At 50.8% G+C, this 27570-nt stretch overlaps 10 protein-coding genes across 10 annotated transcripts; 3 read left to right on the top strand and 7 right to left on the bottom strand.

Annotated features, from left to right (window-relative positions):
• Nucleotides 1-101: 101 nt before the first annotated feature.
• Aud_002381 (M28 family metallopeptidase) lies at nt 102-1649 on the bottom strand (the record flags this gene model as incomplete). The annotated part of the gene is made up of 2 exons (XM_043287352.1): nt 102-1514; nt 1572-1649. 2 exons carry the CDS (start codon nt 1647-1649, stop codon nt 102-104), a joined length of 1491 nt encoding a protein of 496 aa, XP_043143287.1.
• Nucleotides 1650-3847: 2198 nt separating this feature from the next.
• Nucleotides 3848-5159, top strand: Aud_002380 (T6SS phospholipase effector Tle1-like catalytic domain-containing protein; the record flags this gene model as incomplete). The annotated part of the gene is made up of 3 exons (XM_043287351.1): nt 3848-3899; nt 3946-4125; nt 4174-5159. The coding sequence occupies 3 exons, from the start codon at nt 3848-3850 to the stop codon at nt 5157-5159; spliced, it is 1218 nt and encodes a 405-aa protein (XP_043143286.1).
• Nucleotides 5160-5539: 380 nt separating this feature from the next.
• On the top strand, nt 5540-6268 carry Aud_002379 (uncharacterized protein; the record flags this gene model as incomplete). The annotated part of the gene is made up of 1 exon (XM_043287350.1): nt 5540-6268. One exon carries the CDS (start codon nt 5540-5542, stop codon nt 6266-6268), a length of 729 nt encoding a protein of 242 aa, XP_043143285.1.
• A 102-nt stretch (nt 6269-6370) lies between these two features.
• Nucleotides 6371-7539, bottom strand: Aud_002378 (putative zinc-containing alcohol dehydrogenase; the record flags this gene model as incomplete). The annotated part of the gene is made up of 3 exons (XM_043287349.1): nt 6371-6486; nt 6534-6629; nt 6678-7539. The coding sequence occupies 3 exons, from the start codon at nt 7537-7539 to the stop codon at nt 6371-6373; spliced, it is 1074 nt and encodes a 357-aa protein (XP_043143284.1).
• Nucleotides 7540-8095: 556 nt separating this feature from the next.
• Nucleotides 8096-10079, bottom strand: Aud_002377 (putative glucan 1,4-alpha-glucosidase; the record flags this gene model as incomplete). Its single annotated transcript, XM_043287348.1, has 3 exons — nt 8096-8888; nt 8945-9779; nt 9845-10079. The coding sequence occupies 3 exons, from the start codon at nt 10077-10079 to the stop codon at nt 8096-8098; spliced, it is 1863 nt and encodes a 620-aa protein (XP_043143283.1).
• Nucleotides 10080-13469: 3390 nt separating this feature from the next.
• On the bottom strand, nt 13470-14066 carry Aud_002376 (uncharacterized protein; the record flags this gene model as incomplete). Its single annotated transcript, XM_043287347.1, has 1 exon — nt 13470-14066. A coding segment is annotated over one exon (597 nt), but the record flags the coding sequence as incomplete, so codon positions are not given.
• A 2453-nt stretch (nt 14067-16519) lies between these two features.
• Nucleotides 16520-18298, top strand: Aud_002375 (uncharacterized protein; the record flags this gene model as incomplete). Its single annotated transcript, XM_043287346.1, has 4 exons — nt 16520-16830; nt 16908-17563; nt 17620-17640; nt 17694-18298. The coding sequence occupies 4 exons, from the start codon at nt 16520-16522 to the stop codon at nt 18296-18298; spliced, it is 1593 nt and encodes a 530-aa protein (XP_043143281.1).
• Nucleotides 18299-18522: 224 nt separating this feature from the next.
• Aud_002374 (GTP pyrophosphokinase) lies at nt 18523-19869 on the bottom strand (the record flags this gene model as incomplete). Its single annotated transcript, XM_043287345.1, has 1 exon — nt 18523-19869. One exon carries the CDS (start codon nt 19867-19869, stop codon nt 18523-18525), a length of 1347 nt encoding a protein of 448 aa, XP_043143280.1.
• Nucleotides 19870-20386: 517 nt separating this feature from the next.
• Nucleotides 20387-24954, bottom strand: Aud_002373 (uncharacterized protein; the record flags this gene model as incomplete). Its single annotated transcript, XM_043287344.1, has 5 exons — nt 20387-21214; nt 21273-23014; nt 23081-24371; nt 24432-24752; nt 24826-24954. The coding sequence occupies 5 exons, from the start codon at nt 24952-24954 to the stop codon at nt 20387-20389; spliced, it is 4311 nt and encodes a 1436-aa protein (XP_043143279.1).
• Nucleotides 24955-25985: 1031 nt separating this feature from the next.
• On the bottom strand, nt 25986-26588 carry Aud_002372 (MOSC domain-containing protein; the record flags this gene model as incomplete). Its single annotated transcript, XM_043287343.1, has 1 exon — nt 25986-26588. The coding sequence occupies one exon, from the start codon at nt 26586-26588 to the stop codon at nt 25986-25988; it is 603 nt and encodes a 200-aa protein (XP_043143278.1).
• Between the last annotated feature and the right edge of the window lie 982 nt (nt 26589-27570).

The raw sequence follows: 27570 nt of genomic DNA, 5'->3' as shown, positions 1-27570 counted from the left end.
AATGATGAATGATATTGTTATATGGATGATTTGTTGTATCTACATCATAGAACATGAGACATTTCGTTTTTACGGTCCCTATTTCCCGCCCAAAGGAGGAACTACTGCTCAACCCGGTCCTTGTAGCATCCCGTGCCACCGGCGTGCGAGTGAGGAGCCCTCTTCTTGGCTTCCTGCAGCTGCGACCGTTTGACCACGGTGGTCATATTGCGCGCCGGGATCGAGTCGAGGCTGTTGGCGTACGTCGCCACCGCAAAGGCCGTCGCCTTGGAGTTGATCAGGAAGGCCTCGCGGTTGAGGTTGGTCACGTTGTCGCCCTTGGCGTGGTAGTTGGCGTCCAGAGCCACGCCCACCTGGCCACCAAACAGCTTGGCCTGCTCCTGTGTCTTGATCGCCTCGGCGCCGGTGAAGATGCCTCCTGCGGGGATGCCGTTCAGGATGAAGGCCTCGTAGTCGGAGCGGCCGTTGAACTCGGTGGGCACGAACGGCTTGCGGATCGACTTGTAGTAGTCCTCGAAGAGCCGCTCGATCTGCGCCGAGCCCGCGGGCCCGGTCAGGTTGAACGCGGACCCGTCGCCGTCGTAGATCATCAGGGCGTAGTTGGGGGAGGCGATCATGTCGAAGTTGAGGTACAGACGGATCTTGGCCTTCTCGGTGGCATTGAGGCTGTTGACGTAGTAGTTGCTGCCCAGCAGGCCGAACTCCTCCGCCGTCCAGAAGCAGAAGCGCACCGCGTTCTTGACCGAGAAGCGGGTCAGCGCCTTGGCGACGACGAGGTTGCTGATGATGCCGGAGCCGTCGTCGTTGATGCCGGGCCCGGCCTCGACCGAGTCCGTGTGGCCGCCCAGCGCGACGACGTTATTGGGATCGCCGCCCTTGGTCTGCGCGATCACGTTGTAGGTGGTCCGGTTCTGCACCTTGCTGTCGATCCACAGGTTGGCCGTGACCGTACCCGCCTGGGTCTTCTTGACTAGCGCCTGCCCGTCCGCAAGGCTGATGCCAGCGATGGGAGCGTAGGGTCCCAACTCGCTGGTCGCACCGCCCAGAGTCCCCGCCATAGAACCCGCGATGTTGTTGTACACGAGCGCAGCCGCCGCACCGGCCTTGGCGCTCAACACGGATTTGGTCGCAAAGGGGCACTCGCCCCGTGAGATCAGAGCAATCTTGCCCTTCAGATCGGCGGGGTAGTCAGCCTCAACGCAGCCCAGGTTGTTCACCACCGCCAGCGGAGCAGTGACGTTCACGCTGGGGCTGTAAGTCATGGTGGTGGCCGCATAGGTCTCGCCGTTGACGGTGAGAGCCTGGTCGGCTCTGGTCCAGAGGTGCACCTGAGGCTGCTTGTAGACGTCGTAGTAGCCGGTTTTCTTCAACTCGCGGTAGAGGTAGTTGACGGTGTCCTCGTGAGCCCGTCCTCCAAAGACGCGGTTGCGCTCCGGGTAGGCATAGGCGAAGTCTTCCAGCTTTTGAGCGCCCTCCATAAGGTCCCACAATTGGATCATATGAGGCAAGACTTTCTATAGTAGACAGGATGGTTTAGCATAGGAACAAGACAACAGGAGAGGAACACTAACCGGATGAACTGGGGGCTTCCATCCTTGGCCATTGGCCAGGGCCAGAGAGGCAAACGACGTGAGGTAGAGCAGCTTCATGCTGACGCTGTAAGAATAAGTCGTCGACTATCTCACAGCTCTGGCTGTAGAGAGATTAAAATGCTACAGCTGGAGAAGAAGAGTATTCGAATAGTGATCAACATTCCGATCATCGCCTGCCTTTTATACATTCCCAGCAGGCCATCGCTGCTGCCAAATTGCGGCTGTAAACCCGCCACTCTGAATGATTCCCCGCGTCGCCATTATAGCGACAATTCACGGAATGGCACCTCATCCCGCCTGGAGTTGCATCCAAGCAGGAAATGATGTCTTGGCAGGAGGAGTAGGTCGACAGCCAAGAGGATAGCATGACTTGGCAGAGATAAGAGTCGGGGTAACAGCAGTACAGAGAAATAGCACTATTTGGCAACTGCGGCTTCAATCCGATGATAAACGGCATTATCCAGGCTTGTATCTGTTTGTGGCTGCAATTGCCAAGATAAAGATGAGGCCATTATTGCATTTCTCGTGTTAATCAATCTAAGGCCATGTGCTGTACAACTACTGGGCAGCATGGGCTACATTCTAGATTCCAACTGTACCTTAGTACTCTCTACCTAATCAGCACTATTCCAGAAACAGCTTAGAACTTATATTAGTACTGTTCTGCTTATCCAGGATATCCCTCGTGTGCAGAGTCCGCCACCCCCGCCAGCCGCCGCTCTCCGTTGGAATTCCGGTTCCCAAGACCTGGAAGCTTGGCAGTTCTACATTTCTACTGAAGAATGAGAAGGAGCTCGGGGAGTATATGGAGATTCATGCTTCTTACTCCTTCATCGCGTTGACAAGACTGCCCGGTATTGAGGGCAGTCCCAGGAGCCATAGATGATGTTGACTGAACCGTGATAACCTAACCTGATTCAAAAGTGAAAGGGGAATAGAGTCTTCGAGCTAATCATTCAATAATCTGCCTTGTCCATCAAGCTAGAATTGATTCACTGGCAATAGCAAAAAACTAAGTAAGAACATTAACTGATGAATGTCTCAGAAGCATGCAGCTGGAGTGAATATCCACCTCATCTATTCTATATGAGCCCCTACAATTGCGCTCTCTCTCTATCTTTGTTAACCTCTCCTCATCAGTCATGGAAAGCCTTTAATCCAGAAACTAAACCCATCTGCCTGTTTCCTTCGTCGGTCAATAATGAACATTGGCAACTTTCCTCTCTATGTCACATCTATTTACCTAGCGGGGATCAGGATGCCAGATATGCAGTTGACAAGAGCGAATGCTCAGCGGTTATGGGGCCTCTAGCTTTGAAAACTCATCTGAGGTTATCCTGTTATGGTTTTTCCATGGATGGCAGAGCTTTGAGCAGGATGTTCTCCATGGACCGGGGGCCGAATATTCTGCTGTATTAGTACATTACTGAGACTCCTCTGCTCAATTGTCAACAGGGCTATCTACAACTGGTTCATCATAATTAATATATATAGGTATATATATATGTCTGACGAGACCTCCACACTAAACTGCAGTATTACATAAAAGATTTCGCAAACTGGTGAGAATCTACATGATATCACATGAAAAATTTGGTCTTGGCCTCACTACTGTGAAAGAGCATACATAAATCTGACGAGATTCCAGTGAGGCTGTGGACTAAGGAAGAATAGCCGATGCTGCGGTGAGTGGCGGGGCTGAAGAGATCATCTCCACCTACTCCGTCCTGAATCGCTAAATGCTGACTGCATCCTCAGGAAAACAGCTGACAGCTGAGACGAACATGACAAGGCTGATTGAACTGGCCAGACGAACTGCTCTGGGCCCATCGCCAATGCTGCAATGATCCAAACTATTTCAGCGTGTCTGCTGCTTCCTCCAATTATGGTACGAGCCCAGTGTCAATAACGCATCTCCAAGAAAAAGCAAAACGGCGCCCAATGACTGCGTCAATTTCTCCTCGTCAGCCCCGGCACTGGCCTCCTGTCAGCCAGTCTGAGGTGATGATTTGGAGTTAAATTGGAGGAATCACAGAGTCTACGCCGCAAACGACCTCTTTTCCGTCATTACCATTGGATGACGTCTGCAGCTGAGGGCTCACCAGCCTCACGACAAAGAAAATGGCAATGCGCTCTTCGACAGGTTGGATTATGATATAAGTCCTGCTGCAGTGGGGCGAAGAAGAATTTTTTACTGTTTTGTTATGTCTCTGTCTCGGATCTCTTCTAAGAATTATCTGAAATACCTCCCAACCATGTCTGGTGTCAAGCGCTACCCTCCAAAACGACTCATTGTGTGCTGTGATGGTAGGCATCTTTAAAGCTTCATAGAAGACCATTGCTAACTGACCAGGTACATGGCAGGATTCGCTCGCTGACGCGGCACAACCGCCGTCAAACGTCACTCGACTTAGCAGAGTGTTGAGCCGCTTCGCCGTCGTCAAAGGCGAGGACGGACAACAACACGAGATCCCCCAGATCGTCTACTACCAGAAAGGCGTGGGGACCAATTTCGGAGACAAATATTGGGGCGGTCCGCAGATTCTTCCCCATAGAAGTGAATTGCTACTGACCTGACCAGGCGTGGCCGGGCTGGGCGTCAGTGCCAACGTCCGAGCAGCGTACGGCTTCCTGGCCGACAACTACAGCGAAGGCGACAAGATCTATTTCTTTGGCTTCTCACGCGGCGCGTACACGGCGCGCGCAGTGGCCGGGCTCGTCTGTCAATGGGGTCTGCTGACCCCGCGCGGCATGGACAACTTTGCGCTTGTGTACGATGATTTCTACAACCAAAAAATCGACGGGTACAGCGCGGAGCAGCGCAAGCGGATGGGATTCCGCGATCCGCTACCGCGGTTCACGGTCGAGATCATCGGGGTGTGGGATACGGTTGGGTTCCAGAAGGCGTGGCTGGGCCGGGACTCGGGCGAGAAGCTGGAGCTGCGGAATACAGTGCTGCATGAGAACGTGCGGTGTGCGTTCCATGCGCTGTCGCTGGACGAGGAGCGCACGACATTCCAGCCGATCGTGTGGCATATCCCGCACAAGAACGAGGGGCAGGAGTTGCTGCAGGTGTGGTTTTCTGGAGTTCATACGGATGTCGGCGGTGGCGACCAGAATCCCCGCCTGTCGAATATTACTCTCGCGTGGATGCTCGCGCAGTGCATGAAGCATGGGCAGCTGAGCTTTGACATTGACTATTATCTATTCGATGATCCCCCGCTGGCGGAGGAGAGCGAGATGACTCCTTGGGCGACCAGTCTGGGGAAAGTCAATCACTGGAGTATTTCGCGAACCTTGCAGGGTATGCTGGGAGGGACATCCACTCGCAGACCGATGGGGTATAACCCGGTGGGCCACGAGTCCGATATCACGAACGAATTCATTCATGAGTCTGTCCGGGATCGCGATCTCGCCAAGTGGCGTTGCGCCGCGCTCAAGGGACGCCACGATGAGAAGAGCTGGAATCTGGCGTCTGGCAAGCAGATCTCCGAGTTTACCGCGTTGCAGATGGAAAAGTATATGAAGGGTCGCATTCGGACTGTGCATGTCAACGAGGAGGATTGATTATACTCTTGGTTTCTGGCGTTGAGTATTCGGGTTTGATTCATGATGGATACCTATAATTCGTAGGTCTGCTTTGGTCCTGGCTGAATTTCTCCTGCGTGGTGAACAAATTGTATACAGCTTCTAGGCGCTTTAATGTTATAATGGTCCGCAATGGCATGTTTAATAGCTGTCCCTTGCAGGAAGCTATACAGAAGCAGTTATCCACATTCCGTTGTGTCGCAAATCTGAGCAGCCGACTCTTCATCCCTTGCATGCTAACTCTGCCGACGCGGAACAGAATTAACAAAACGCGACACCCTCGCTCTGGAGCCTGCTTCTCTGATCGTTCGACAAATTCAAGCACAATCAGCGAGGAGGACTTATCTCTATCTGACAATATGGACTACACGCGCCTCAGGAGGGACGAAGACGAGGAGTTCGTCTACGACAAAACAACACCAGCAACCCAACCACCACAAGCCAGTGGCTATCGCTCAAACGCGACCCTGCTCTCCAGCCTGGCCCTCACCATCTCCGTAGTAACTGGCATCTTCACGCTGATAGCATATACAAACGGCCAACGCGATCCCCGCGCTGCCCAATCACCAGACTCCCTCTTCCGCTGCGGCACATCGGCAGCCGAAGCCAAAGCAGCAGGATGCCATTTCGACCTGATGTCCTTCTCCTGGCTTCCGCCCGCCTGCTACAACGAGGACCTGACGAACGACTTCCTCAACTACACAGACTGGCAATGGTCGCTCGACATCGAGGGGCGCCACCTTGTCCCGAAGGATTATGTCCAGCAGGGGGACTTTGAGTACCTCTTCACGAGCTACGAGTATCACGTCGTGCACTGCGTGTTCATGTGGAAGAAGACGCATCAGGCGATTCTAGATGGCAGTTTCGATCACCTTGATGGGTATATCGCGGGACTGGGGCATACAGGGCACTGCGGGGAGATGTTGCTTAACCGGGAGACGGAATTGAAGACCTGGGGGACGCCGGGTTGGACGAAGTTCCCGGCTTGTGGGAGGGGAGTGCTCAACCTGGAGCATGGGTGGTACCGGATGCATAATGGGGAGAAGGCCTGGGGGATGCCAGGTGCTGGGGGGCATCATCATGACTGATCTGCTTAAACAATAGTTGGGAACAATATCATTGCTTGGGATAGCCAGGATATACAAGTAAATATGGATATTGTCTGCAGTGAAACAAGGACAGAGATAAGATTATGCAGAACCATTCGTAATAGGCTCGGGCATGCTGACTACCACCTTCAGAGCGCCATGTTTGGAGGATACCTCGAACGCTTCGTAAGCGTCGTGAATATCATCGAATGTGAATTCTGGACAATTATTAGCTTGACCAAGGTGACATACGGACGAGACCCACTGTGCGAGACCAGAAAATGAGGATCGATGCCACCGGATTCCACCATCTTCAGTACATCAGGTGTACTGACAGCGTCAACCAGCCGAGTCCGCAAGCCTAGCGAGGAAGTCAGCCATGATCATCGGAGACTGGGCGCAAGCATACAGATATTGCGATGCCACAACTTCTCCAGGTGAAGCTCGCACGATTCCCCAAAGACACCTAGACTAGCGATGGTCCCTCCAGCGCCAACCAGCGCCTGTGCAATCGCGAACGATTCCACCGTCCCCACTGCTTCAATCACCACATCGAACCCTCGCTCCTTGGTCACTGCTAGAGCCGCAGAAATTACCTCTTCCTGCCCGCCGAGGACACTCAGCGTATGATCTGCACCCATGGCCTTGGCCGTCTCGAGCCGGGGCTGGCCCCTTCCCACGACGACCGTCACCGCCGGACCGAACAGATTCTTCGCCATCTGCAGGATCATCAATCCGATCGGGCCAGTTCCGATTATCGCGACGGAAGCCCCGGGCTGGATATCACCGTTCAGAATCCCACATTCATACGAAGTCGGGACCGTGTCTGACAGCGTAACCGCGACTTTGGGGTCGATGCTCTCGGGCAGCGCATGCAGCGAAAACGCCGCATGAGGGATGCGCACGTACTCGGCCTGCGTGCCATCAATCTTATTTCCGAGAATCCACCCGCCCGTTTCGCATTGAGATGGCATCTTCCGGCGGCAGTAGTGGCAGGTCCCGCAGGAGGTGATGCAGGAGATGAGCACAGTCTGGCCCGCTGTGAAGTTCGTGACGGCGACGCCGAGAGAGTCAATTACACCAACTCCTTCGTGACCGAGAATGCGGCCTGGAGTGCACGTCGGGACATGCCCTTGGAGAATGTGTAGGTCTGTCCCGCATATAGTGGTATGGAGGACCTTGACGATGGCGTCGGTGGGTTCCAGAACGATTGGTTTCGGGCGGTCTTGGACCGTGATCTTATTGTCGCCAGTGTAGATAACTGCTTTCATCTTGCTAGTTGAGTAGCTGGACCGGAACGCCTAGATGTTTGAGAAATTTGACGGTGGACAAAAGTTCAGAACATCATTGACCCCTTTTATAGACGCTTCGCCAGCCAGAAAATGGAAGTACTGTGAACTCGCGAAATAAAGGCCCGCGGGGTAGAGGCAGCTGAGCAGAGTGGCACACTAGTGCTTTGCCTCTGCAGGTGTTGCAACCACAGGCAAACAAACAGGGGTTGGATGTAATGTTGCGGGGGTATTGATTGGGGGAGTTTAGTACCATGCATCAAAACCCACACTTACCGATGTAGTGCTTATCGTGCAGAATAGGCAGCGATAGCCGACGAGATCCTATGGATAACATTACGAGATTTTTGTCAGGATGCTGCGCTCGTCGGCCGTTAGTGGCCAAAACGGCGATTATATGTAGGGAGTCAGGTTGCCATTTAGTGATACGGTCCGCTGGAGGAAGTGTTGTTCGATAAACCATAATGTTCATAAGATATCCAGTGTATTAAAAATTGATACTAATTCCAAAACTGATGCTAGGACGTCTGCCAGTACGTTAAGACTGCCAAACAGCATGGACCTGAGGCGCTACAGGACATCCCGCAGGAACCGTATACACCCTATTGCTTCTACCCTCCCATGTCACAGAGTTGTCAGGCTCAATTTTGTAAAACTTGTACTCGATGATAACACCCGGCGCAAGTCCCTTGACTGTGGCAAACCAAAGATTCTCATTGGAGGTGTAGAGACCAGCATTCAGACTATAGCCAGCGCTCGTGTTCCAGTTGCCGAGAGCGCTAACGTTACCGGTCATGTATACATTCTCGCCCCAGTAGGTGTTCTCGATTAACCAGAAAGTAACAGGAACTGTCACAGCGGGGACGCAATGAGCGGTCGAGGTAGGGAAGGGAGGCGTAACAGCACTGTAGGTGCCTGTTACGCTAGTTGTGCCGCAGGCAGTAGGAACAGTATTCGCAGATGACGAGCCCCAGGAGCCCGGCATAATGGAGAGGCGTCGCTGAAGGGCTGAGAGGAAGGCTGCAAAGGACCAGGTGAGATCATTGGCCGAGAGAGGAGCGCCGGTGTTGCGGTCATACTGCTCAGCCAAGGAGCCGTTGCTTGGGGTGTATTGCTCGACAAGGAAGACAAAGTTATCAGCGTAGGTGCGGATGTACTCGGTTAGGGATTTGTAGGTGGGGTCGTTGGACTTGTAAGTGCCTGGCTTGACAGTCGACGAGAAGTCCCGGAAGAACGCGAGGGAGGTTTGTGTGACGGTCAGATAACCTTGTTTCTGCCACTGGTAGAGGGCATCGTACAACTGCTCAGCTGCCGCCAGGGTTGCAAGGTACCTTTATTCATCAGAAAAAAAATGCTTATAGTAATTGTCAAGATTGGGTTGACTTACCATGGGTTCCCTCCCTGATAAACATCCTCAGGGTAACGGCCTACATTTGCAGCTTTTCCAGGACCACGTCCAGCGTTGATGCCGTAAATAGAGCGGAAAGCATCTACATAGACCTTATGATTTGCCAAAGCTTTAGACGAGCAGGGTTGGAAGGTCGAATCATCGCAACCAGCCGCAGGGTCAAAGGAATGAATGCTGGTGAGGACCGAGTTGAGATCGATACCCGAGCGGCCATTATTAGCGTTAATGTTCGAGACAATAGCGCTTCCGTTCCAGTAGCTCTGCAGGAAGCAAAGAATCTGTGGAGCGACCGAGTCGTACGCCCCGTGCGCCTTCCCAAGAGCCTGAGCTACCGCGCTGCCTTCAACCATCGCTCGGTGCTGAACAGCAGTCGTAAAGAAGGAAGAGCCGTCGACTTCTTCCCAGAGATCGAATCCGGTGTGATTCCAGTACTGAGCGACATAGGCGAGGTCGTTGGCGACAACGGGCCAGATGAGGTTGGAAGCCACAGATTGTTTTCCTTGCTGGATTAGATGGCGCATGTAGGTCAACATGGCAATGGCGCGAAGAGCAGGACCATCGCGCTGGGGTCGGCCCCATCCACCGGAGTATGGGTTGAAATTGACCTCGAACTTGGGCTCACCGAGGCCAGACCCATCAGAAAGTCTGCCGGATGGGTTGGACACGTTCTGCAAGACTGCCTGGGAAGAGATATAGTCCTGAATGTGGCTTTCAAGGGTGTCGAAATTGACACCCAGGAATTTGTTGCCCTCAACAAAGATATCCACAAGCCCTTTCATGGTCAATGCCGCGTCACGCGTCCACGTGAAGAAATCTAGAGCACGGAGTAGATCCAGTTAGCTTGTTCCTGTCAAAGAGGTTCCTCTGGCTGGCACATACAATCTGGATTCTCTGTGTTAGGACTCGCAATAAGTAACCCGTCCGCTGTGCCGGGTGCATTGCTACCAGTGTTCCCAAGAGCTTTGAGAATGCTCTCGTAGGAGAACAGTCCCTCCTTGACTAGGTAGGAATTTGCAGCTGCAGAGGAGCGTTCAGCAAGTTCACTGGCAGGCGAAGCAGCAGCCAGGTGTCCAAGGACACTGGCTATTCCTGCAGCAATGCTGGAAAAACGCATGGTGTTTGATCTGCGAGACAGGTAGCACAGTAAATTTCTCGTGAGTTAAGAAATCTGTGCGGGAAGGTGCATTTATATTTTGTTTTCATGAGGTGGCTCAAGATTTTAGCGCCATCACTAGGTCCAAATGTTGATCTCAGTGAATTATTCAATAAAAGTGGATGATCCTCTTCTCTGTATATACGCTAGAAGAAGGCTAAAAAGAAGGCTGTCATCCCACCACACAGAGGTGTCACTTGATACCAAGATATTAACGATGGTGGCTAGAGGAGTTTTTAGTGGTCAGGGGGACAACTTGCATGCTAGCCACACAGAATGAAATTCAATACTGCACTGCACAGTGCCAATGCGCGGAGAGAGCCGAAGTTTATCTGGGGAACTGGAGAACCTATTGTCTTAATAGCTGATTTGTCTGTTCGGCCGACGTTTTGCTACTAGTACCGGGGCCGGACATTTATCGCTAATTATACAAATGTCTTGGTTAGCAAATCACCTGGCGCGATGCTATCCCCCTTTTTTCTCTAAGCGAGAACAAGTAATATAACTTTAATCGTCTTTGTCAATACTGACATCTGTTCTTCATCTATATACACCCTTCATGTCCTGCAACATCGTCAGCCATATTCCATTGCCAAGACTAATAGTGTTAAATACTATAGTACTTAGAGCCTATAGCGGGTGCTATTGTTTATTCCCCCATAAGAAGAGAACCTTCCATTTTGTAATCTTGACATTTTCAGCTTCTCAGTTAATGTTTTGGTCCAGAATACTTAGAGTGAACACTAACTATTTAACTTCGGCTGAGTGAGCCCTTTAAAATTTATACTAATTGAAGACTCTTGAATAGCTGACTTCCCTAACCAAATTTGTACATACCAGGAAGTTTTCAAGTGAGCGGTGGTTTATAGAACCCTGATATTTCTCCTCACCTTCCCTTTTAATCCTGATACCGTCTTGCCTAAGTAGATGTTTTACGATTGCTCCGCTAACATTTTATAAGAGATATTGGAACGGTAGCCTCATCATGCTATGATAGAATTCTTTATGGGCTTAAGGCTCTTTTCTTGCATATTACACTGGCAGCACACTGGGGCATTCCTATATTCTTTTAACAGCTAGCAGTGGCAGATTCCAGCTTGGAAACAATGGTGCCAGTCTAACCAACAGTTCAGTAAGTTATCTGACAGCAAGGAGTTAGCAGAACTTCGCGGCACATTTAGACCCAACGGAAGGAAAAGATTATAGGGGCTGTATGTTAATCTCTATAGGCAGAAATACTGTAAGCAGTCCAGAGCTTAAATGAAGAGATATACCACTAACTTCTCTAGTAGGCATCTGTGCATTAGTTGTCCTCACCCCGTGGTCTTGATCACCAGTTCATGAATTATTGGAAAAGTGGGATACCTCTAGATTTTGGGTCTGTTGTGGATAAAGATCTATGAGTTGATCTCTCCTCATAATTAGCTTATGGCTAATGCAGATCACTCCTGTATGCTGTTTATGAGCCCACTAGTAAACAAATTGGTGCATTATAAATATTAATATAAATATTACATTTCTACTGGCGGCAGCACCTACTGATATCTATAGTCCCTATGACTACTACAGGATACAACCATCTCATTCTTTTTAGTTTACAAAAGGCATATTCCGGACCGTCATTCTGAGTTAATTCGTCCTGGTATCCCTCTCCTGAGGAGCCCATACATCCAGACAGTTTGTCATCTGGCTGTCCCTTGCAGACATATACTTATTCCAGATATCTAACACCTACTTATAGGTCATGTCTATGACTCTTGCTTCTACTCCACTCTCCGAAGAAAGCCCCTAGATATGTACCAAACATGGATGGATGATGCCCTGATATTTCCATACGCATACCGCCAGTTGAGCGGCATAAACCTTCGACAGTCATCATTGTTTGAAATGTGTTTTCCCTTATCTCCGCAATGCGAAAGGAGCCATTGTCTGCTTTCTTTCTTACCTTGCCTCTCTCAAAGAATTGAAAGAGTTCCCGTATGGAACATCAGCGAAGTCAAGGACCACCCGACAGCTGGCGTTAGCGACACGAATTACTCCTCCGTGACCCTTCCTTTAAGCTTAGAGCAACTGTATCTTCGGGAGCAAAACCACCCTAATACCATGATGCTAGAGTAACTTCTAGCAGGTGAGATATCAGTGCTTTTACCTCACTACGTGATAATATGCGCAGCTCAGACACCCAGAGCCTTTGGACATGGTGGTAAACCTGCATCCGCCTACAGTAGTCATCCTTGATGTTGGGGCCCAGATCTTGGTGATCAACTCGGAGGTTGCCGAGAAGTGGCTGAGGACGATAACAGAGATGGACAGGCCCAAGCCGTGGCTTTTGGCAAAGAATATGACACGATCTGTGCAGTGGAGTGGAGTGGGCTCATTGAACTATGTTAAATCACCATTTACCTGTGATTTCTTCCTTGGCGAGGCCTACAATAGAGGTATTGATCTAAAATCTTCTCCAGTCTAAAAGATAGCCCCATGTTATGGACTATGGACTAATCAACATCGACCAGGAATTCTTCCCCAACGTTGGCATGTGCGAAGAGACTTGCGGAAATGTAGAACATTGGGGTAAATATCGGGGCCACTACATGGGCCAGTGTTGTGTCCTAAACCTGTTTCATCATGGTGAATACCAAACAGTTAGTATTACTGTGATGCAGGGAATACACAGCACAGTTCCTATATTCTATCAGGATCAACAGTGTGTCTGTAATTTGGATGCTTCTTGTTGTAGAACCATAGGCGTACCTTCTGATATTCAACTTAAGAAAGGTATTTCCTTGTGGATTCCTATGCTAACATGATGCAGCCTAGAGTCTATCAGCTAAAAGATTTTGCTGCTACGAGTGGAGCATTCAATCTTGAAGTTAATATGATATGATAATCGGAAAAGAAGGGTATCTTCTGTAGCACAAAAATCGAAGGTTTTAAGATACAGTCCCATTGTCAGCTGTATCACAAGTTCCAAAAGCCTTTGCGAATGTTGACTCTCAGCTCAAATCTAGGCACAATCTACTCGTCTATGACTCTTGCCTGTTTTGAAGAGCTGAGACGTTGAGTATCCTGCAAGAAGTATTTTAAATAATTCGAATAAAGATGACTGCTTTCAAGGTAGGTAAAGGAGATTCAACTATTCAGTCAGGACTCGAAACAGAGAACTCCAACTTTTGCCCTCTCAACCAAGAGTTTTCTGTTTCGCCATCCCTCTCCCTTTTTTTCGCTTTTCTTCCGCTTCCTTCCCCCGCTCAACTCCTCGCGCATTTTTCAACAACAGGAAAAACAACTGGATTGCACAAGGGGCGGATCCGTATGTGATTCCCAATTCTGCAGAAGCGATGAAACCGAGATTTAGAGCTCAAAATTTCTTCCCACTTTTCCGTCCTGTGTAACAAGGAAACCTGTTGATGATGGCCGTTGAGCTGCCAGAGTGTTTATCCATGTGGCCAAGCGGACTCCGGCTTTATAGATCTGTTCATTCACAATAGGGGCAGCCCCATCGTAATAATCACCTCCAAGGTCATGGTTTTCAAGCCAGTCGATGTCCCTTTTCAAGACGTAATCGCAATTCAGTCTGTTCGTCTCCTTTGCCCACAGTGTAGCACATTCCAAAGGGTTCTGGATGTTTGAACACTCCGCATGATGAGGCCTGAACCTATTGGCCCGAAAGAGACTTGCTGCCCACCGTTCAGCTGGTTCTTTTTCGTCATTATGTTTTTCGTTATGCTTGATGCCGTTCATTTTATGAGGGATTTCTGTGTCCCAGATACCGTGGAGGTTTTCTTTTTTGCCACAGTGCTTGTCAAAGCAGACATGGATCTCATTTCCTCCTCGCTCTAAAGCTTCCGCGTGCAATGGCTGATGGATGTCACCAAGAAAATGAATGAGAAACTTGAGCGCTTCAGCTTGCTCATCCTGGGCTATGTTAGGATCGTTAACCTGATTTGTCTGTGACCCAGTTAGCTCTACAGACCTTTAGAAGCGGTTGGTCCAATATTTACCATGTTTTGAATAGCAGAAATTATACATCCGCCATGACCACAATCCGACGTGAAGGAAACCTGACAGGAATCAGGTGGATGGTCCAAAGCGTCTATGACAATTAAATTTCAGTATTGGAATTGGAAGTTTGCTACAACATACCAATGAAATGCCATGGTCTGGTAAATGGACGGTGAAATTTCACTTTGTCAGGCCAAACAGCCGCATCTGAAATATCCGAACCATCACCACTGGGCAGAAGATCATCTATGAGCTGCGCTGCTTCTTTGCTAAAGTATCTCTGCGCAAGGTAGGCAACAGTGCGATGACCCAGGTCTCCCCAGCAAGCAACTGGTTGGAAGGAGTAAATAAAAATTAGGAGTAGATATAGAAGGTTCATTTTCAGCATATGGGGGCAAGCTATGGTTGAATGACTATATATTAAAAGGAGATGGTGGAGGGAACCCTGTGACGAAGCAATGGGATGAACTTGAACATAATGTAGCAGGTGGCAATAAGCACTATCATTTATACCCAGTTACATCCGTAAAGAATCTTGTATTTGACTCGATCCGCCGTTTGCAGAAAAATCGTGCCACAATGATCGGCTGCTAATATTCTAATCTCAAGCCTATAGGGGTTCAGGGTTGGATTTTAAGGTTTGGAACATAGCACTGCGGTCGTAATCTAAACTTATATTAAGGTAAGTTGACATCTCCATGGTTACACAAAGTGAGTCTAGGCATCTGGAAGTATTAGTAAATGGCGATGTAATCCAAACTCAATGCATTGTGTCATAGGTTAACCAAATAGAGCACCAAAAAGCCCCTACGCACTTATGGCGTTGTTTGTGTGATAAGCTATCCTCTGACCTCATGGACTCATTGGAACCCAGTTAATACTAAACGCCATGTATACACTTGAAACGTAATTGTATCTTATGCCACACACTGCGATGTTCTATTGAATATTGCATAGAAATGTCATGACTTATCAGACGGTACAATTATAGCTCTACAGGGTAGACGGCATCCAATTACAGCGTAGCTCTTAGGCCACTTTTGTCTTCAGGCGCGTTCCATGCTCATCGGGAAGTATTTATGCTGGTAGAAGGTATAGGTATGCTTTCTCAACATATTTGAAATGCTGTTACATGCGCTAATCAAATGAAATCAAATTGTCCGTCAGAGAAATGATGCTACACATTCTTTTATAATGGTAATCCTTGCAAGAAGCAGAAAAAAAAGATATGGATTGTCTACCAAGAATGCTATTAGTACTGCGTCGACTTATGAGAGCGAAACATTTGACTTTAAGTGGAATGCAGAAATGCATGGAACTCACAATATCCTACAACAGTCTAGCGCATCACTCGTCCACCCTTGTCTGTGTTGCATTCCATATTGAGACTTCTTTGGGGGGACTTTCACCTATGTGAGAATCGGCAATTGATAAAGGCTGGTCTTTGTAAGATCCAGTTTCCTTACCTACTGGCAAAGAACAAATAGAGGAGCCTAGTTCTGTCAAGGGTTCAATGAACGATATGGATTCCCGTATTATACTAGCCTGATTTAAGTGAGATAAAAGCCCTATTTGAGTTGTACTATACACTCCTATAGACATCCTTAAACGTTGTAAAATACTGATTTCTGTTAGCCATGGCCGGTCCGTAGTGAGGTTGATAGAGAGAAACACAGACATATGTCAGTGGATGGCCAGAAAAGCAGCATGGAGGTTGGACCTATTGGCAGTGTCGAATGACCATACAAATCTAACATGATCTACTTCAATGCCATGGCAGTAGGACGTACCCATGTCGTATGATTCGGGAGGCCCTCCGGATTCAGGCTGCAAGGAACTCCCTACAGCGCTCTGTTTTCTTACTTTACGGCTATTTAACCACCGCTGGATCAAGAACGTGAATTTGAAGTCAAATCATAGTTGTAGTCGGAACAATTGGTGTAGAACACCTTTGCAAGATGCCTTCATGCAAAAAATGAAGAGGTTATCAAAATACTCTTAGAAAACGCTGCAAAAATACCGAGTTAAATTAAATCCAGTTGTTGGTTCAAGCTCAGAATTACCAACAACGAGCAACATCTGTCGAATTCACCCGACCTGGCACAAGCCACTCTTTCCCACTGTATATGGAAGGCAGGCGGTCTATTACTGGAGGTAATGTTCCATACACCGGAATGTAGGAAATTCTTTACTGACTCAATCACGTCATGACACCCAGCAACAAAGACGGGTCTGTAGATTACCAACAAGCCTGTCTCATGGAGTGCCGATCTTCGATCCCCGTTCTAGCCTTCGGCTGCAGATCTAGCGTTCTGACTTCAGATACATGTCTCTGCTGAGTATATAAACCACACAGAGGCTTCCAAGTCGCCTCCCAGCGCTTAAGAATCATTCCAAACATGGCCCTGCTCATACTTGTCCTTCTCGTAGCCGTCTGCAGCTATTTCACCCTACGCCCCCTCTTCTCACCTTTATACAAAGTCCCCGCCGCTCACTGGTCCTCCCGCTTTAGCCCCCTCTGGATCCTCTGGACGCGTTGGTCAGGAAACGAGCTCTCCAGGCTAATCGACGCCCACCGCAAACACGGGCCGATTGTGCTCGTCGGACCTCAAGATCTCAGCGTGAGCTGCTACCAAGATGGCATCCAGAAGGTCTATGATGCGGGCTTTCCGAAGCCGGCGCCGTTCTATTCTATGTTTAACTATTACCGGTATGGCCACCCATAGCTCCAAGGTTCCAGTTCCGAGGTAACGCAGATAACGTGGGAGTGGGCGTATATCCATGTAGACAGCGCAACGCCTTCACAAGCCTTGAGAGAAACGAACACGGCCTCCGCCGAAGGAGAACTGCCTGTCTGTACTCTAAGTCTGCGCTAATTCAGTCGGAGCATCTCCGCGAGGTCACAGTGTGTCTCATCTACGATCGTCTTCTACCGAGACTTAACGCAGCGGCGACAGGCAATTGCAACGGCCGCATTGACGGGCTGGACCTGAGCTACCGCGTGTGCACGGACTATCTCAGCTCGTTCTTATTTGGGTATTCTAACGGAACGGACTATCTTTCCTCAATGCCTGTGTTGGGGAAAGACTTGGAATTTGACGGGCTAAGCCTGTGGCGCTTTCACTACGAGAACCTATCGTGCCACGAGGCATTCTTCGTGCAGGAGACACCGGGCTTGTATGCTTTTTTGAAGTTGGTTGGTATTAACCTGCTGCCGAAGAAGTACACAGATGCAACGGCATTCCTGGAGGGTTGGATGTCGCAGATGGTTGAGAAGGCTGAGAGGATGATTGGCTGGAAACAGAGGACGGGGCTGACTTTGGCACCTAAAGATGAGCCTGCTGTGTATGAAACAGCTATGGAGGCAGTGAGAAGCGACTCACCACATCTCAGTGAGAAGGAGCAGCGAATGCAAGTCGCTAGTGAGATGTTTGACCACATCTGTGCGTTTTTGTTCACACCTTAGCTTTGTTCAGCCATATATATGCTAACGGTACAGCTGCGTCTCGAGAGGTCTTAGGTACGTCTTTTCTATGCCTGCCTTAACACTCCAACTCCAACTAAGTGAAACAGGTCTCATCCTCGGCTACGCCTTCTGGTACCTCGCCCAACATCCCGACGCCCAGCACCGTATTAGTGCAGAGCTGGACGCACACGGAATTGACATGAGCAGCCGAAGCCATGACTCTAACACCCAAGACACAGGGGCACCCAGTAGAGCCACGCAACTAGACTCCCTCCCCTATCTCCACGCCGTAATCGACGAGTGCCTGCGAATGCGCCCCACCAGTACCCCCTTACCCCGAATCACGCCCGCCGACAGAGAAGTCTTTGTAGCCGGGTTCAGTATCCCGCCGGGAACGCGCATCAACAGCTTCCAGTGGTTTGTGCACCGGGATCCTCGGAAGTGGGAGAATGTGAATTGCTGGGATCCCCAGCGCTGGCTTCAGATGGACCGGGTGAGTGGAAAGAAATACAATAGAGAAGATGTGCTGTGGCCGTTTGCGAGCGGGCCGCGGATGTGCCTCGGCAATCACTTGGCGTACTATTGTATGCAGCATATTCTTGCCGTTGTGTGCTCGAGATTTGTTCTTACGGCGTTGCCACGTGAGGAGAGGCAGTGTTGGCCTGGGTCGCCGGAGGATGAGCTGCCGATTCGGGTGGTCTTGAGGGGGTGATTTGCCTATACGATTACACCCTTCTGGCCTGCATGTTACGGAGATCCACGCTAAACTAGCTGTTATAGCCATACAATTATACCATCAAAACAGGCGAGTCTCGATTGTTGGCAGCCCCGAGGAAGTGGTCTCTAAGCTTCAACGCTAGGTATGCTTATTTAGCGTGATTGGAGCCCAGCCAATAGCATAGATGCGGAATTAGTTATCTGTTTAGCTATTGGACTTTATTGGCGCTTATTCCCAACCCTGGCCCGCGCAATTCCAAACGGAACACGAGCCCGCGCCCTCGAGCTATTCACAAACCAATCCCACAGCTCCCTAATGCACCGCTGAGTCTCTTCTAACTGCTCACCAGACAGAAAATTGAATTGCGCGTCAGGAACGAGGTAACCAGCGTCATTAAGCCACTGGTACGCCGAAGGAAGACATATAACGGCCCCATCACCACCATCAGGCAGCAGCGGCTTTGCCTCGCATGCGTACGCCAGGATATGACAGTACACTTTCAATTTCTGTTCAAGCGCTGGCATCCCCGACTGGAACTTGTCATTCAACGCAGGCTGAAGGAGCGGGCGCTCCAGAGTTGGCGGAGCACGTGCATTCCACTCGGCAAATATGAAGTCCAGAATCGATTGGACCAAGGGGTAGTTCATCAGATTCGCAGGCTCCGCCGACCAACGTCCTAATCGCTCCCCCAGCGCCTCAGGATAATTGATACCCAGATGCCGCGTCACATACAGCAGCCAGGAGAGTGAGCCCATGCGGTATTCGCCACCGGGCCCGGCGGGATGATAAGGAGCGTATCGCTGTACAAAGGCGCCGAGCTCGAAGTAATTCGAGAATGGCCGTTTCTGGACCGCGATACGAGCTTCCACAGAGACTTTGAGCTGGCTGAGTAGGACCTCGCCAGTGAGCACGAGCCCATTAATCCCATCCAGCACGCGGAGCTCGTCCACGGAGAGCTGACCGTTCAGTGTCTTGTACGCGAGGTCGTGATTAACCTCTGACCAGGCGTGCATGAGCAACGAGGCCACCTGGACTTCGATCATGGTTTGCTGGCGACGGGCGGTGTTGTCGTCGGGCCCGCTGAAGTCCTCGTCTCGGGCTTTGACGCGGAAATGCGTGGCCCTGTATCCATGGAACCGCGGCGCATACGGACCCTCAGCTGGCACTGTAGACCACTGGAGAGCGTCGGATTGAACTGCGACGTTTGGAACAGGGACAAGGGTCTTGTCGTGCCGCTTCACCTCCTTAACTTCGAATAATCTGCGTAGGATAACCTCGATTTGGCTCTCCTGATCAGGGAAGTAGAGTGCAATTCGCACCCCCACAAGGTCCACAAGATCATGGAGAATGTCTTCCGCAGACTGGTAATTTTTCGCAGCGTCCCTCTGGCGAATCTTAGCCAACAGTCGTTCTGGACTTTTGGCCCGCGCGGTGACGATCGCGGGGATGCCACTCTCCACTAGGGCTTTGCGGCATCGGGTCTCGGCGTAGGAGGCAAGACCAACATAAAAGGAAAGATGGGACTCGTAGTCTTTTAGAAACAGCTCGATAATAGATTCAGACATGATGTTTTCCTCAGGTTGGTATTCTGCCGAAAGGGTGTGTCGTCGAATCAGTTACTGCTTCAGATGGTCAGATCGAATTCAGTCCGCTCTTATATACCACGACTTCCTTAGAGAGCAGCTGAACTCAGTTGCCACATAGCGGGGACAGATCCAAGCGTCCAATCGCACCAGGTAGCCATCGCTTGCTCGCACCTGAATTAGAGCTGGCTCATCTACAGCCGCAGGTCGAGGATTGAGACGACGAACTAGGTATCGCAGGCCGAGCAGGACCACTCTCAAGTTTGGCCTTAGCAGCAAAGGATGAGTAGAAAGAAGAAGTGATGCAGGTATACCTGCTCCTCAGAGCAGGTTCTCGAGATACTCAATCAGTGACTGTTCCATTTACTAAGGGCTATGATGATCAGCTCCATGGATATGGAATTTGCTACTAAATCGATATCAAACTGCTGGAAAATTGCTAGTTATATGCACTGCCTCTCTTCGCAACTCACATCCAAGCAAGCAGCGGAGGTGTAATCTATTCACAAACACCCATGTCAACCGGCCCCAACGACAAATTCATAGGCGTAATCCCCTGCGAATGGACCATATCCATCCACTCCAAACAATCATTTCGGACCCCCTTCCAGCTCTTCGAAATCTTCACCACGTCATCCTCAGTCAAGGAAACCTCCTTCCAGAGCCTAATCTGATCCTTGATTTTCTGCAACGCGGCAGCCATCTCTGCCACAGTGCCCGTAAGGCCCTGCACGCCCGCACCAACATTAGCGAAGAATGGCTTTACAGCCGCCAATTTATCGCGTGAGGTCTCGAGCCCGCTCCGCACAGACTTGAGGCCCTCGATCGTTTCGACGAGGTCGTCGAGACTCAGGCTATCAAGAGTCAGCTTGATACTCGCTGCCGTCAATGCAGCGGTTGTTCCGAGCTTCGCCGCCAGGGTCAGTGTCGCCCCGACTGGGCCTACAACGCCAAAGGCGACGAGCATAGCGCCTGTGGCGAAGGCAATAGCGATAACGTCGGCGACTTCGGCAATGATCTTGTCGCGGAGGGCCTTGGTGCTGGTTGCGATCTGGGTGTTGATGGAGGCGATCTTGGTTGTGATCTCGTCGACATTCTTGGAGATGATGGCGACGGTTGATTCGAAGTTTGCGGCGAGTGCCTGGAATCGTCCGGAAGTGTGCTGGGCGGACTGCATGGCGCTTCGGATGGAGGTGAGGGTGCTGTCCAGGAAGACTCCCAGCGGGAGGCGGCCCCTTTGGACGTTCTCGGCGCGGAAGGCCTGGAGGATTGAGACGCTGTACAGCTGTTGGACGGTTTGGTATTCCATGCCAATCATTTGGACATACTGGCCGGCAATCAGAGTTAGTAAATGCTAGGCTTTGGATGGGTTGAACAAATCTCACCTGCCGTCTCAGCTTCATGGCGACGTCGAATAAGGTAGCCTTCTCAGTCTTGGAGTCGTCCCAGTAGCCCACGATATCTTGGATCCAAGGCAAGCCGAGCACAACATTTATCTGCTGGAATGCGTCCTTGCACTCTTTTGCCTGAGTGGCCAGAACACCTCCAAGGCGAGTGTTGGACGAGACGGCCGCAATCAGCGCCTCCTTGTTCGATCCATTGGCAACGGCATCGGCGTGCCACACGTTCGCTACGGCATCGCTAGCACGGAGGGCCAATGGCTGAGTTTCAGGGCTATGCACGCCGATAACCGTAAGAACATCGTTCGAGTTTTTGGCCAGCTCAGCCCACTCGATCTTGATGAACTCACGATATAAGTCGGGGCTCTCCATCAACTGACCCTCAACGCCCGCCAGAATATGATAAACGAACGCCAGATCGTGGCTGACTTTCTGTACCATCTCCTGCCATGTAAGAAGATGGCCCTGGAAAGTAACCCCACTCTCCTTGCTTTTGGCGAAGCTCGAGATTGTCGCGTTCAAACCATTAACGGTGGCGTTGAGCTTGTCGGATATCTCCTTCTTCTTCATGTCCAGCCAGTACACTGTAGCCATACCTCCTGCAAATACGACCTCGAACGGGACTCTTATGTTCGACCGTTCATTTTCTGCCACGGCTTTTGCGTTGTTGATCTTGCCCTCACATTCGCCAATGCGGACGTCGAGGTCTTGCTGGAATGCCTGAGCACGATGGTTCACCTCGACAAATGCATTGTTCGCCTGGGCAGCCGCGGACTCAGCCTTCTGACAGGCGTCAATGGATTTCGCTTGATATTGCCGTGCGTCGGCTAACTGGTCGCCGGTCGGTGCGCTGGGATACTTGTCAGCCCACGCCTCGGCTGTCTTTGCGAGGAGGACTGTCTGCTGGAGCAGATCGATGACCTGTGGGCGTGCTTCATTGAGGATCTCCTCAACCGCATTGCTTCCCGCCGACTGGGACAGCATTGAGACGCCCTGTAGCTGGACGTGGGGATTGAATCCAGCCCACAGGGTTCCGGCGTTGGTGAGGGCTGGCACATCATACCAAGCGCCGGTAGAGACTTCCTGAAGATGTTCAGCTTTGAGACTGGTTTGCTGCAGCGCATATGCCGCATTCAAAGTGGCGAAGTAGTCGACCATTTTGCCTTTAGACAGAGTATTGGCCGCTTTCGCGACAGTGGAGTGAAAGTGCTCGTCCAAGGTGGCCACGCTCGAGGCTACGCCCACAGGTGCAGCTTTGGCATCTGCGCAGTATGAGGCGAGCATCAAATTTACTGGTGGAAGGATAATCCCCTGCTTGCTGAGCACATCCAGGTAGGTCGTGCAGGCTGCAGTGATTTCATCCGTCATCGCAGCTGCGGCATCAATAGAAGAAGGATCCGCGAGGACATAGGCCCCAAGCTGTGCGGCAGTGGCGGTATCCATGTCCTTCAGGGCGCCTGCATCGAGGGTCATCCGGCCAAAGAAGGTATTCAGAGTATCGTATAGCGTGGCGATGGCCTGAAAGTTGGACACAATCTCGGTCAATTCGTTGATTGCTGTCTTAGTGATGTTGATTTGCCCTTCGCATTCCTTTACATCCTCTGCGGCTGCATCGACCTTTTTGCTCATTATGGTGACTGTGACGAGGCCTCCAACGAACAGAGTTCCTGCTGCTGCCCACGCCCAGGGCTGCATCGTCGCCGCTGCAACTAGAAAGATGGCGACGGCTGGACAAATCGTTAGCCATAGGGATGAAAAAGGATGGGTTTGAAATTGGCGGGGGCTTTTCTTACATAGCAGCAGGGCAGCAATAGCTCCCCACAGCGCAGCCTGCAGTTTGCTGAGGTACTCCTGCTTGATCTTCAGACTCGCCTCCAACCCCTTCAGCTTGTCTTGCAGAATTGTGAGCTGAATCTCCAACTGCCTTTCGACATCCTTAAGCTGCCCAGTCATCACATTGACCGGAGCCTGTGCGTTTGCCGCAGCACTGCCCAAGATATTCGCCCACGTCAGCGCATGCAGGACGAAACCCTGTCCCTGCTTGACTGCCAGATCCTGGTTACCTGGCTCACTCAACCACATATCAGCGGCCTTGCGAAGCTCTTTCAGATAGAACTTGTGTGTCAGCCCGAACGCGCGAATCTTGCTCATGACCGGGATCAGAGCCGTCTGCGTCTCGATATAGCGAGACTGCAGCGTCCTGGTGAGCAGGTTCAAATCGAGAAGGACACCAGGTGAGGCAACGCCAATACTCGTCACACCGTGGGAAGATATCCAGGATTTCCAAGTGTAGCTTCCGGGATCCTTGTCGTCCTTGGGCGGTTGGACTAGCCGTTTCCACATCGACCCGTCGGATCTGATCCCAATGGGACCCTGTTCACTCGCTGTCAGTTCGACAATCGGTTCGGGAACTTTTGCTTTATCGGAGATGGTATAGGTCCGAGCCGTAAAGTCGGGACTCAAGTCCCAGAAGTTCTGTTCTGAGTCATAACCGATGAGGTGGTTGTTCCAGTACGTCATTAACTTCCAGTCTGGCCGAGAGGGAGCTTCCTTTGTCGGTGCGAATTCCAAATTGGCGTATTGGTTATTTGCCTGCAGGCTATCCCCCGCGAGCACTTGCAGCGAAGAGTCTTTGTGCAGCAGAACGAGCTGAAAAGCGATCTCAGACCGATCCGCCGAGAGCACCGAGAAGGGCATCACGGCGGCAAGATCAGCGACAGGGAGTACCTGATCACCCACAAACTCCCAGTCATTCTGGTACATAAACGGCCAGTTGTTAACGGCCTTGGCCAACTCGGGGTCCCGCATTACTCCCCCGCTCGCACCGGGGCGGTGCTTCTTCAGCCAGACTCGAGTACCGATGGACATGTAGAAGTCACCTTTGTAAGGGAAAAAGTGGACTTTGTCGTCCGGTCCCACCGTGACACCCTGGGGGAGCTTGGAAAAGACTGCCCACTCCTCGACGGGAGGACCTAGCGGGTTTGCATTCAACTTCGTTCCGACGTACATGATGGTCTGGTCCTTCAGACCGACCACCGGGACCGTGTTCAGTGTCGCATTGAACTGATCGAGATAGGGGTGTTTCTATATAAGAAGAGCTGTTAGCAGCCGACATCCTGCAGACTGGAGCCATGGCAGACTAACCAGAACTTTATCAAAGTTGTCCATAATAGGACCTACGCCCGTGGCCATATCGTTCAAAGTAGGAACGGCATTAGCCAGAGTTGGCTTGTGTTCGGTTCCCTTTTCAGCTGACATCGTCGCCACAATACTCTTAATCTTGCCATCCGAGGAAGCGTCCATTGCCGCCATTCCATCAGGAACAGCAGCCGAAAGCGGTACTGGTGGTGGTACACATCTCCTGCGTTGCCCGCTCGTCACTCCATGGCGGCTGGCGATGTTCTTCCTCAGCTTGGCGAGAGTCGAGTCGACCACGCTGATGGTTCTTCCCAGGGTATCCAGGGCCTATTATTACGTGTAGGTAGTTAGGGCCATGCAAGTATCACGGTGGATAGATATAGAGGTGTATGGTAGTTACCTTTGCTTTGGCCTCGCGAGCTTCCGCCTCTTCAGCAGGGGTCTGGACGACATGTCCGTCTTCAACGGCATTGTCGATGAGATGATTCACCGCGTCAACAGCAGTAATGGCGTTATCGAGGGAATGCATCGTGACAAATATGAGCAAGGCTTTCTGGTGATACTAGTGAAGAAGGAAAGGGCACGACAGGGCACGATTTGGGTTTGTTGTTCCATCACGGCGGTGCTCTTGCGGTGGTATTTATACGCCGGATGCTCAGACAAATTGCAACTCGCCTGTCGCGAGCTGAAGTCTTCTTGATTCCCATTGTCGCTTCGATATTCCTGGAATGAGCATACTGTCCGCGTGTACGAGAATCGGGTGGCGAGCTGAACAGAAAGAATTCGCTGCTTGTCGCCTTTCCCTGCTGGCTCGCTTCAAGATACCTCAAGATGAACGACATCTCGCCTAGGGCACGACTATCTCGGCCAATTGTGACAAGTCTTGTGTCTTCACTGGACATGGCGTTCAAATCTTTGGGACAGTGGCAAGTTCGGCACGGGCCTCATGGAGCATAGATCCATAGCCTCATAGGACCCTCCCAATCACCGTAAAGGAACAGATGGTGTCAAAAGTACCGCAATCCACTTGGTGTCGGCTATCAACGCCAGTTTTATTCTGGGCAATACGGCAACGACCCACATTCGTCGGCTGTTCAACTCTTCTGAAGAATTGTGGAATTGTCGCACGTATGATTGGGAATGACCGGAACAGAAAGTATGAATCTCAAAGTCGTGTGCTCAGACAGTCCAAGGCAGCGAGCAGAATGCCACTAATTCCAGAATTGGTTGAACAAATTCAAGAAAACAATTTGCCATCACAGCTGACCTTTCGACCGACGTCGAGTGAGAACAAAGCCATCCAATCTTCGCGAGGACGACAGGTCGGCACGCCAATTGGTAATGTATTCTCTGATTTCAGGTCCTCCTTGTTCTTTTTCATAAATAAAGAAGACGACTAAACTTTATTGGTGCGGAGAGACAGATCTGTCTAGCAAGTGGTGGTAGAGTAGCTCAGCGTAGGCGAGCGAATAGAATTCTGTTTAAAACAGAGAATACCTAACACATTTCGACTTCCAGCCCTGGCGTAGCAGCCAGGCCGAGTAGACCGTGGTTCTCGCATCAAACAGCATCTAACGGAATATGCTGGGGAGGCTTGTCGATGATCAGCCTCATTCCAGGCTGCACGAGTCCTCCCTCCTTCACTGTCGCCATGACACCTGCCAACCGCCTGACAATGCGACGCTCTTCATCACGAACCAAGAACCTATCCTTCAATCCAGCCTGGAACTTGTCAATTTGAGGACACGGATTTCTCAACCCCGTAAGGACAATGACCGCCTCGTCGCCCGCAGCCACGCCATCTCCAACAAAACGAATCTCTGTCCCCGCACCGAGACTCAAGAGATCGACTCTCTCGGTGGTGATATTCTGCCCCAAAGCACCAGGCTTCAGAAGCTGCGTCTTCATCTCCTCAGTTGGCAATGTTGCGCATATATCCCGTAGCACTTCCATTGGCATAAGATGCACTTGGCGAAGGTTTGCTGGTGGAGGCTTGATGTGGAGGCGTGAGCGGTGCTGAACGGTCTCGCCGGCGTGACAGTCCCCTTCCACGCCGAGATTGGCGATAAGTTTGATGGAAGAGACGACGCTCTTGGAGAAATTATGCGAGGCTGAGGTCGCCACTGAGAGAACACGGGGTGGCGTCGATGGAGGGGCTGCCATGGTTGAGGTAAAAAGCCGACGCGATGCTTTTGCACAGAAACCTTCCTGAAGCCACTTGATGCGTTCGCTGATTGTAGATTTCAATCGCCTGTCTGTCATGAAACTATCTCCCTCAAAAATCTCATGATATGAGGAAAGGAGTAATAAGGACAACACGGCGGCATGACTCACACGAGAACATGTGACGAAGAATTCGGCTATTGGCTGGCTGCCTCCTGTTTCCACCTGTTTCCAGCTGTCTGCCACGACGATGTGGTCCCTCGACGGTTTCGCAAAACCTTGACTTCTTTTTATGGTTTTGATATCGATGACCCATTGTACTCAACCATGGTTGACCTGGATAATTGCCGAATGCTTAGATAGTAGCGTTGTCGCCGGGTCCTTTGTGACTTTCTCTTATTCCGGTCGCGATACCTCTAGCAACGGGCTCAAGTGCTTTATTCCTCCCTTGACTGTACTGTTGTTGCAGATCTGTTACCCCTAACGTCCGTTTACTGTAAGGAGATGATTTCGTTTTTCGGTGGTACTTCGGTTCAATCACCCGTGCGACCTCTCCTACAAGATGATGCAGGAGTTACTCCAATCCCTGCGGGCTTGTTACAGTCAGGGGTCTACCACGGAGGCTATTGATCTATGTTGTGATTTCTGCCCAGTGGGTTTCCCCAAATAGGTAGTGACGGCTCATCTCCCAGAGTTGTGCCTATCTGGAAGGCTAATGCTATTTCCCGGCGGTCCGACCCATGCTGCGTTAGGTGAATTCGGCCTCTAATTTAAACGTGACTGTTCCCTGGCAAGTGACAGTCTGCGGCCCAATCTCTACATGAACAAAAGAATCGGTCGGCTCCTTGTCCTCAAGGGCACCGAGACAGTGTCCGTCACCCTCAATGACAATGGAAACGGCAGTGCTCCGGGCACAAGGTGGTCGTGCACCTCGACCAATGATTCTGTTGCAGGGATAGTTGAGAAGTGTACCTACGATGGG

This window comes from Aspergillus udagawae, assembly GCF_001078395.1.
Source record: "Aspergillus udagawae IFM 46973 DNA, scaffold_2, whole genome shotgun sequence".
Taxonomy (NCBI): Eukaryota; Fungi; Ascomycota; class Eurotiomycetes; order Eurotiales; family Aspergillaceae; genus Aspergillus; species Aspergillus udagawae.
The sequence above is the reverse complement of the archived record's forward strand: the minus strand, read 5'-3'. Positions and strand labels throughout refer to the sequence as shown.